Genomic DNA, 11,417 nt, shown 5'->3' on the forward strand with positions numbered 1-11,417 from the left:
ATTTTCTCAATCAACTTGATGACCTTAAACATTATCTACTTTATATTAGGTATGTAGAAAACAATCCACAGTATGCTGAATCCGGCGTTTACTTACTCAAATTTCGACAACTGCAGGTAGAAACAAATTTATGCAGATAGCTGATTAGATAACGGTACATTTTTGCACATTCTTCCACTAAAATTTGTTTCCATTTCCAATAATTGAGTAATTTTTTTGTTATGACAGTCTCGAGCATTGGGTATGATTCGCTCTCATGTACTTTCTGTACTCAAAAGTGCGTATTCTCAGGTAAAATAATGTAGGGGTTGAATTAATGTGCTCCATTGTTTTGTGTTGTTTTGTTGGGTTGGTAGACCTCTGTTTTTGTCTCCTTTTGGTCTTAAATCAAGTGCTCTGTTTGTTACCTAAAATAGAAAACATTCTGGTTCTATATGGTTATTGTTTCTTCATTGGGTTCAGTCAGCAATCCGGAGCAATAGTAGCAGCAAGGCATCTCTTGCTGAGGGTGTAGAGGCATCTGTTATATTGGCCAGGCTCTCAGAAATGGGAACAAGCTTCCTTTTGTTGCTGCTCAAATTGGCCAGGCTTTCAGAAATGAAGTTCTTGGATATATTTTTCATCAGTCACATATGTATCTTTTCAGTCATCCCTATCCATACTTTTTCTACTATGCATTTGTTATTACTTTTAGGATCTCTAAAGCTCTGTTTGCTAATTGGATTCTATTGAGAGAGCAGGCAAATCATTTTTTGTTAAATCTTAAACTTTGTGGTAGGAAAATGTAATGTATATTGATAGTATTTAGAATGATTATATTGACTATGAAAGATACAAATTTCAAAATAAAGTTTTATATGGTTAGCTTTCTCTTTCTCTAACTTTAGTTGTTGTTGTTGTCATTGTTTTTTTATTTTTATTTTTGGTTCTGATTGAATTAGTCTTGGGCTTGGTAACTAGACAAGTTGTAATTTAAGATATTTTGTAGCTTAACATAGTTCAGAGTTCGATCAGCAACAGAATTCGACAGCATCGAGGATGGCCGAAGTTTTAGAGGCACATCCAAAGGTACAGGATGCAGCAATTTGTCACTGGACAGATTATAATTTAATACTTATCTTTTTATTTGTTAGTATCGTGTATTGTGAATTGATAGTGTGACAACATTTTTGATAGGTGGCTCAGGTCTATTATCCTGGCTTGAAAAGTCATCCTGAACATGAACTTGCCAAGAGGCAAATGACTGGTTTTGGTGGTGTCGTCAGTTTTGATGTGAGCATTGTTGACTATTTTTAATCTGTTTAGCTTGCTTTCTTGAGCCTGATATATGTTCTTTCTACCTCAGCTCATTGGTATGTTCATTCTCAACCGGTGTATTGCTTGACTATGCAGATTGATGGCGACTTACATACCACCATCAAATTCATTGATGCACTTAAAATTCCATACATTGCCCCATCTTTTGGTGGCTGTGAGAGTATTGTGGATCAACCAGCAATTATGTCTTACTGGTACTGCCCTTGAATTTTCAATATATTGATTGAAAATGTAATTATTATTTGTCAGTAGTAAGTTTTATCATGACAAGGTCGGATTATCATACACCCTCATGGATGCATATTCTTTAATGAAAAGATTAGCAAAGTTTAGCTTACAAATAACCCAAATAAAAGTTAGATTACTATGAGGCCTAAGGAGTAAATAGTTTTGGCATAGATGCCTAGGCAGAGTGATAAAATTGCTTTTGTTAGAGCTTTTTAGTTTGTAGTATGGTGGGACCTGTAGTAATTTGAGATTATTTTACATCTCTAAAGATGGTTTTTCTTCTTCTTTTCTTTTCAATTAAAGCTTCAGCTCAAGTGCACATTTTTCTTCTATATGAGGTATTATAATATGAGGTATTATTGTTTATCTATTGAAATAAAATAGAAGAAAAAAGAGTGCAAGTAATTTTTTTGTTGATTAAACTATGTGTTGATATTTATTAACTCCTAATTTATACTTGTACCATATATATATATATATATAGTGATGAAAAGACTAGATTCCTAATCACTGAAGAATATGTATACCATGCTAATGATCTGCAATGAAGTATTTTACTTGTGTATATACTATATATTTAAAATTAGGAATATATGTAATTTTTAGAGTAAATTGTTGATTAAATTATTCTTGCAGTTAGTTCATGTTAATCTACAATAAAAAGAATGAAAATGATGATAAGAAATGAAAATTTTGAAACCAATCCATTCCAAATAGTTATTACATAAAAATTATGATATAGACAAATAAGTAAAAATGATTGTTAATTCATAATTGAAAGTACACTTTTAATTGAAAGATTTGCTATTAGAATGAGTTTTGATTTGGCTAGAGACTAACAAAAATTTGGCTAGAGACTAACAAAAACTGCAAAATCTTAATATTTATAAGTATTGAAAGCTAGTTATTTATAATACTGCACTACTTTGTTAATTTCAACTAACAAAAATTTGAGTTCACATTTGCTCCAAATCAAACTAGTAAAAGAATGCATTCAAAAACAGAAATGAAATAAAAAGTAACAGGATTAACACTATGCAAAATCAAGCCAAATTTCTCCACCCTGTTTTCCATTTCCTCAAAGATTTTCTTATTCTTCTCTAGTCAAATAACCCAACAGCTAGCTGTTACTACAATCTACCAAAGAGTCTTCCATTTCCATTTTGCTTTGTGCTCTTTAATTTTTAATTTTTTTTAAATATATTTGATGTTATTTGCCCCTGGGACTATATTTGAGGTGTTTGGAAAAGTACATTTTGATTTGTGATGATTCAGAATTTTGTGGTCAACTTTTGAGATAAATTTTGTCATTTTTCTTATTTTGAGATTTCAATATGTATTTGTTAAAATGACTCACAGACTGTGATCTAAGAACACTGGTGCTGAAGGTGTAGAAACAACTCTGAAGTTGGCCAGGAAATGGGGTTACGAGAAGAAGAAAATTCCGAAAGATAAGGTAAATTTTAGGGAGATTATATTTAACACATACAAGGTCATCTCTCTATGTCTTAGTTATTTTAATTTTTGCTTAAACTGAAGAGATTTACAAATTGAGGCACTAAGTTCAGCTCAAAATATTTACTGGCATTTGTAAGCAATGATTGGGTTAAGCTATTATTTCAATGCCCTTAATAATGTATTTTTCAAGTAATATCTATCTAATTTTTTTTTTTGAATCCTGAGTAAGAAATTTGAGTTTGAAATCTCTTTGTTAATCTATATGTGGAGATCTTTCCTACAAATCCTAACGAACCTAATGATATTAGCTGTAAACTCTTTTTTTTTTTTGTATTTTATAGTAATAGTATTGAATGGATGGAGTTAGATATCATTAATAATTAATCTACATTTATGAATAATATTTATAAACTAAAAATTATATAGTCTAAGTTTATAAAATAAACTAATATACACTATGTAATTAATATACATTATGGATATGATTAGAGTGGAGTTTTGTCCTGAAATATACAAACAAAGGGAATCAAAATTTAGTTTAGCAAACAATATTTCTTTTCTTTGGTCCCTTCAAGTCTGACTTTGGGCAGGGGTTGGTTGCTTATGTTGTGTTGTATTCTACTTTGTTTTAATGAATTAAGTGTGTGGCCTCTGTCTAGGAAAATACCATTTTAAATTAAAAAAAAAATCCAACAAAGCTGTTTGAAAAGTGCACTAATCTATCGAGTCCATGTGCCTAAGATGATGCCATTTGCAAGTTTCTTCTTTTTTTCCACTTGCTGCCCCTATTTTGCTTTATGAGTGAAATCTGAAGAAAAAAAAATAAAGGGGTTTATTCAAGCAAAAGATGGTAAAGATATCTGAAGAAAAAAAAAAGGGGGTTTTATTTAAGCAAAAGATGGCAGAGCTATCCTTATGAATTTATATACGTATATATATATTGTCTTTAGATCTTTGCTTGCTTGTTGAATTATTGACTTCGCATGGCTAGTGTTTAAGTTTATATTAAGTCATTGAAGTATACTCAAAGTTTTGTTGCATCTATTTATTGATTTATACTTGTGTCATTGATGCATCATTCTTGATTATATTTCATACATTATAAAGCTGAACCACGTAACAAAGTCTTCTCTTTATTCAATGCTCATACCTTATTATGACTTACTTGCTTTTGATATATGGTAAATTTAATTTTTTATTATGCAGATTTGTGTACTTATAGTTATAGAAGCAATGGTGAGACCTACTTTAACTTTCACTCTCCAATTTTATTTCGTGGTTATATTATTTTTTGTTGAACTAGGTTTTCACTTATTTTTATCTTCATTCATTTCCTCTTCAATAACTGCAGGGAAATTTCTCTTCTATGAATTGAGTTATACTAATTAGTTTACTTTGTTTTTAGTGTAATTCCCAGGTTTAGGTCCTGGTGTAGTTTGTCTGTTCTAGTTGTTGTTGGCTGGTTCAGCTGTCTTTGTTGTGTTATTAATCTATTTGGTTGCTATGGTTGACACAAGTTATAACAAGAAAAAAGGATATCTAAACTCTACTATTGATCATGTGATTCTATTTTTTTTCCTGTATCTCAAATACGAGAATTGTTAATTGAGTTGTGATGAGTAGACTTTGTTTAATTGGGGTTTCTCATTGGCATTGGCTGTTGAAATTTTCCATGATGAAATTATATAAATGATACATGAAAAGGGTTTTGAGTGTTACATTTTTATTATTATGTTTTGCTTAAACTTGCTAGTTGAGTCTATGTATAGGGAATGATACCAAGGTAAGGGCTGAGGTTTATATATGGTATACATGTTCTAGTTTGCTTGAAAATTTAATAAAGCCAAATATGTCATGTGACTTGTGGTTTTTATTTTTTCAAGCCATTTTTTAGAATGATAAAACTAGTGCAGTAATATTATAGAGTGAGAAACAACATATATGACTGGGCCGTAGTTGAGACGGGAAAAGGGTCATGAATTATCCTCTTGCATTTTTTAGATTTTTGTTTGTATGTTGATTAATGAGTTGCTCTGTTTCGAATGGGATCATAAACACAGCACACACAAATATAATTATTATATATATATATCTAAATATATGTATTTTTTCATTTTGAGTAATGAATTGCTCTGTTTCTCGTTCTTGTAAAATGGGTTTCAGTGGTTTTATATATTATTGCAACATCTCATCATTGATGTTAGTTTTCCTTTAATTACCCTTCATAATTTATGAAAAACTATATTTGAATGAACACTGTTTTCTTATTTGTTGTCTAAAATGTGCGAATTGGCTGGCACCATTTTGTGTGCCTTCTTGCCATCTCTTATTGTCCTATTATTTGGTGAGTCTCTTAGTCTAAGGTAGCTTACTATGTATGCTATTTTGCTCATGTAGCTTTCTTTGAATTCTTCAGTTAACTATCTGTGATTTGCTTAACTATCTGCTATGTTTCTTTTAATGGAATTAGGCACATCTTTCACAGGTTTGCAACTGGAGTGGACACATAAAGCTTTTTCAGATGGTACGTGATCCCTTAAGCTGAACTTTGAGGGGAATATCTGAGTAAAAGTTTATATGTGTACATGTAGCTAATCTTTGCAATTGTGTATTCCAATTTATTTAAAATTGTTTCAGGTTTGTACTATTCCAATAGGAACATTGGATGCTACAAAGCTTCTATGTTTGTATGTTGTATTATTGGATGGATCTTGGTCTTATTTCTAATATATGATTTTATTATTGATATTTATTAAAATTTAAATTTATTTAAAACTTTCAAAAATATAATATATATCATATAAATTACAATTCAATTAAAAATAAACATATATTTTTTTTTAAATTGAGATATAATTTATGAAGGTACTCATTGCAAGTCCTAATAAGGTGTTTTTAACATCATAAAGATTTTTTTAGGACTCGCAACGCGTGCCCTAAAAAACTTCACTTTTTAAGGTTCTTAAATAGAAGGCTCGCAGGGGGAGCACCCTAAAAACTTTTTTGAGGCTTGCAATGTGATCCCTAAAATGCTTTTTTTTGTAGTAGTGATAGTTTTTTATTTTTTGTTTTGAAGTGTGGTGAGAAGAATACATATACACTTAGTGAAATTAATGAAACTCGAAATAAATGGGCAGCCAAACTTATTGAGCACATGAGTCATAGCTAGAGTAACTTTTGAAATCATAATTAAAAAATATACTAATTGTAGTTTTTAGTTAGCACTTACATAGTTATTCCAAGTGTATATTTTGATCTTGTAATTTTTAGATTTGGAACATACTGAGTTCTGTTGATTTTGTTTGCCTATTGATTTTGTCTAAACTATGTTGTAATTACACAGGAAATTATGAATGAATATAGTGGTTGAAAATAAAGAAATGAAAAAATTCTCATATTCTACATGAGACGTCGGTCTCTACAAAATTTTTGTCTTATGTATTACAGGGGACGATGCTTGCACATAAATTGTCATCTCATGTACTGCAAGAAGATGATGCTTGAGTAGGAACTGTCGTCTCATTTACTGCAGTGGATGATGCTTGCACAGAAATTGTCGTCTCATGTACCACAAGAGACAACGTTTGTATAGGAACCATCATCTCATGTAAGACATGAGATGACGCTTTTATTTAAACTGTCATTTCATGCTTTACATGGCATGACATTGCATGGGACGACGGTATTAGAACCGACGTATGAGAGTTCATACAACGGTTTAAAACCATCATCCCATGTCAATTTTGTAGTAGTGTATGGTACCCTTATTTGTCTGTATCTTCAAGTTAAACCAACACTGCTACCCTTGCTGTTACACTATACAAAGCAGCCCTTTCCCCAGAAAAACCCGCTGTTTCACCTATCTAGTCTCCTCTATCAGACCTCACAGCTTACTCACTTCCCAGCAAACATCTGCTGCGACCTTCAGGGCAGATGGAGGGTTCCAATCCCTATCTATTATCTGCAACCCCTACTATAATATTACCAGGTCCACTTAACCATTCCGAGCACAAACAATCTGAATTCATCCGCCATCATTGGCTAAACCCCTCAGCCCTGATGTTCATATCCAGAATCATCCCACGGGTAAGTCCAAACAATCCTAATAACCATACACACATAAAGCATAACAAACACCAATCCACATTACTATGCATTAGTTAACAGATTCATCGCTACTAAAAGTAATAATATTCATCATGCTTTCCATATATCAAGAAGCGAATAAAGCATATAAGTTCAGTTTAAACAATTAACCACATGTAATCAATATACAAACCATTATCCAAATATTCATCCACAAGCAATAGCAATGCTAATCAGCATGCCTCAATATCATCACACAGCAGTCAAGGGCCAGGCCCCATCAGAATCTCATGCTCTCTATTACTCATAAATATTAATGCATTCATATTCCTTTCAAGCACTTTAAATATATAATCTCATATATTCAATTACGAAACCCTGAGTCGAGCTTGTCTTTAGCGGCAAGTGTACATGTCCAACTAGTCTTCAGGAACCCTTAAACCTAGACCGCTCTGATACCAAGTTGTAACGCCCTAGGTAGCCAAGACTGCTACACTGTGTGATTATAAAGGTTCAAGACTTGCTAATCAAGTCATATAGTTGAAAACGTGGTCCTAGAGTCGTAATTAGGTAAAGTTTAAAAGGTTTTTATAACAATCAGAGTATTTTTATATAAAATGATTGTTTAGCATGTGGGATCCCAAACAGGGTCTAAAAGACATATTTACAAAAAAAATCCAAAAGTTATAAATAACCATGGCCACTCTAATGGAAAAATATACATTTTAGGTTTCTGTCCCCGTACAAACCCTCGACCGTGGCGGCCGAGCAACTGACAATGTACACCTCGCCCCCAAAGCTCTCCAACTCATGGTTTAAACATTAACCCTTGCCCTTTACCTGCACCACGTAGCACCCGTGAGCCAAGGCCCAGCAAGAAAAACTCTAATGCATGGCATAATCAAAAATAGTAATCAAACAACTCACAAATCATTAATCAAATACTCAATAGACCGCATCATTCACATAATTAGAAATATCAGTCAACAAACCAATAATTAACCATCGACAATGAGCATGCCACAATTATCAGATTAACATTGATAAACATCTCACACAATATCTAGGGTTGGCACCCTTTGGCCACACCCTCTGTTTAAGTCACTGTCTTTGGCTCACTTAGGCCGAGCCCAGTGTTCACCCCACTGACTCTCGCTCGCTAAGGCCAAGCTCAGTGATTATTTGATTAACCTCAGCTACCAGTGGCCGAGCCGCGTCCTGTGTGCAAATATTGATTCCGGCACTCTTAGGCCATTTATCACATGTCCCCATGGCATAATACCATCTTATGACATGACATACAAGAATAAGGAACTCTTATTCCCAACATAACTACATAACCGAGTGCAGTTTTCTTACCTTTGATTCCGAGCGCTTTGGCTAACTGAAGCTACACTTGAGCCCGATCCCGATCCGAGCCTTAGCGAAAACTTAGTCACAACTGTAAAATAGAACCATCATTAACTCAATTTCGTAACCCAATTTGGGGACCAATCGCAATCCCTCAGGAAGCCCAATTCCACCAAACGAGGTGGTGGAAAGGACCCCGGAGCCCCCAAGGAAAACCCTAAGAAAAACACCCAAAACCCACATCTAGAGGCAGGGTAGCGCTACAAACAGGAACAAAAACCTCCCTAGGAAAAGAAGCCTAGCGTTGTAGCGCTCCAAGGCTAGCGCTACAGCACTATAAATAGCATGCATAAGCTTTCTGGGTTTTCCTTCAAACTTCCCCGAGCCAGAGCTCTACCAAACTACTCCAAAACTTATCCAACCTCAAAATTGACCTATAACTCAACCAAAACAACCCATCAACATCAAAATCTCAGCTAAAAACATCATCAAATATGGAAATCACACTTGTGCTCAAGAGCTCAAGAACACCATCAGAAAACCAGACACCCAGACCTTTAAGGTTAGAATTGGTTACCTTAATTGAGAGAATCTGACCTTAGGTTGTTTCTATGCCCTTCTAGCCCTTAGTTCCTCAAATTCCCAAGCTCAAGCCCCTTGATTTTCATCCAAAACTCAAAGTCAGAATCAACTTCTTCAAATTTAGAAAACATAGACCAAACTCTTAAGCCTTACCTTGAGCTAGATTCTGCTGAACTTCTAGCCACTCCAAGGATCAGAGTCCTAAGACCTTGCCTAGATTTTTCCCTGAGTTTCCAGCTCCAAAAACCACAAGAAATGGTGAGGAATGGGCAAACCGATTGGAGGAGAAGGAGGTAGACTTTTATGCTCTGTTTTCTTCCTTTCTCATTCTTTCCTTCTAATTTTATAATATTCTTCAACTTCCACTAAAGACATCAGATATAACAAGTATATCTCTTAATAGGCAAAAGACTCTTTTACCCTCCCATTGAAATCAAGCCTTTTAGTCATTCTAGGGGCATTTTGGTCATTGTTCCCAATTCCCGCTAATTTCTCGGGTATCCCTAATTTACCCCTTAATTCCCATCATCTAATTAATCACCAATTATTTTCCCCATTGCCTAATAATCTCCAATATATTTACCAAGTTCCCAGAAATACCCCCAGGTTTCCCCGAGCCGGGTTTAAATCCCCACCGTGACTATTTCGCTAAACCGCTCACTAGGATCGCCTCAAGCCACAAGCTGCAAATATATCCACATAATAATGTGGTCTCAACAATCTTAACAGTCTTCCAAAGTATCCTTAGAATCAACTAGACTAGAGTGGGAAATTCTCAACACATGAGACAGATACAGAGAAAAGAAGAGAAAATAACAAAGAGACTTAGAAAAGGACTTGTGTTTAGAGAGAATCTAAAACTATCAGAAAACTAGTGATTAAACTTATCTGTCGTCTCTTTTGATTTCTCTTTAAGCACTCCTTTTATAGACTCAATTAGGCCATTTAATTTAATTAAAAAATCAATAAAATAATAGCCAATTTGAAGCCCTAGGTCGAAATTATCATGGGCTTTAGGCCCGTGAAATTTCCCATTTGAATATAAGCCCATTGGACTTAAAATCAAGGCATGTATTATTTTCTATTGATTTAATTAATTAAATAATCATTTAAATCCTTTATCAAATTAATTATTTATAATTTGAACCTTGATTTAAACTTATTTATTAATTTAGATACCAATTTATCTTAATTAATAAATCTGCCCTAATTTCTCTTTTTTTTCTAAAAAATACATAACTCTGTGAAACTATCCAAAATTGACCTAGTCAACTTTGATAATTGTAATTGATAATTAAATCAATTAATTGAGACTATCTAGATGATTTTATCCAAGGTACAATGGGGACCATGGGCCTATGAAATCAAGCTCCAATAAGTTATCATAAATCTAACAAATAAATTTACTAACTTATTAATTCCTCCTGACTCCACTATAGACTCGGAATTGCACTCTTCAATTCATAGAACGCTCTATAAAAAATATAGATACGCTATTAATTATCCATTGTTACAACCATAATTTTCATTCAATCCTCTATAGACGGTCTATAATGAGATGCGACTAAAATTCCGTTTTACCCCTCATTGTATTTTATCCGTAAAACACTTAGTTCCTTGTAAATGATATTTTAGTATTAATTACTGAAATGAGATCTCTATCATTTAACACCTTGAACCAAACTAAAAGGAAACCATTGTTTCACTTCTTCATTAGAAGCTGTTGACAGTGAAATCTCATCAATGAAATTAGGTCGGAAAACTCAAAGGTAAATGTGGCGATGTTTAGATAAAAACTTAAAATGAACTTATGGAAGGATAAACATAGATGAACAATGGAGTGAAAAATGTATTTTTCTTAATAGCCTTTGCATACAATGAATTTTCCACCCCCCTTTCTGTAGTGGTGATCATCTATTTATATTGGAGCTCTAATGGCTCTTTTGTACATAGTGGTCCCTCAGGAAAAAATAGTACATGAGTACACTGTCAGGATAGCAGTATAGGTGGTAGTGGTGTTGGAAGAGTGGTGGTCTTCTCTAGTACATGTCAGGGGCCTGCAAAAGTGCTCTTGTCTTGGTACCATATTATGCCCCCACTACTTGTCAGGTACTGACCTCATAAGCGTGTTGAGGGAGTCCTGGCCATGTGCCATTCTTGTACTGCCACTACCAGTCTGGTGTGGACACCGTACCATCCGTATTCTAACTCTTTGTGCTCCATGGTCACCACGTGGACATCCCTGGGACGAGGCTAGTGTGTGAGAGGAGGCCACCACGAGAACCACGGCGTGACTGTTGCGTGTGGTATCTTGGGGGCCACGAGACGCTTGTCTCCTGGTGGTGTCGCGAGGCGCGCGGGGCGCAAGGCACGCGGGCACGCGGGCACGTGGGCGC

At 34.3% G+C, this 11,417-nt stretch overlaps 1 protein-coding gene across 1 annotated transcript; it reads left to right on the top strand.

Moving 5' to 3' along the window:
* The first annotated feature begins 316 nt into the window (after positions 1 to 316).
* LOC133791719 (cystathionine gamma-synthase 1, chloroplastic-like) lies at positions 317 to 1,554 on the top strand. Its single transcript, XM_062229637.1, has 6 exons — positions 317 to 352; positions 463 to 602; positions 695 to 784; positions 999 to 1,068; positions 1,177 to 1,272; positions 1,393 to 1,554. Exons 1-6 carry the CDS (start codon positions 317 to 319, stop codon positions 1,522 to 1,524), a joined length of 564 nt encoding a protein of 187 aa, XP_062085621.1. The 3' UTR covers positions 1,525 to 1,554.
* The last annotated feature ends 9,863 nt before the right edge of the window (positions 1,555 to 11,417 follow it).

This window comes from Humulus lupulus, chromosome 7 (assembly GCF_963169125.1).
Source record: "Humulus lupulus chromosome 7, drHumLupu1.1, whole genome shotgun sequence".
NCBI lineage: Eukaryota > Viridiplantae > Streptophyta > Magnoliopsida > Rosales > Cannabaceae > Humulus > Humulus lupulus.

Coding starts and splice junctions, on each gene's coding strand:
- LOC133791719 (XM_062229637.1), top strand. CDS start 317: ATGTGCTCCATTGTTTTGTGTTGTTTTGTTGGGTTG. Junction 785..998: donor AAACTTTGTGGTAGGAAAAT/GTAATGTATATT, acceptor AGCTTAACATAG/TTCAGAGTTCGATCAGCAAC. Junction 1,273..1,392: donor GTGGTGTCGTCAGTTTTGAT/GTGAGCATTGTT, acceptor TTGACTATGCAG/ATTGATGGCGACTTACATAC.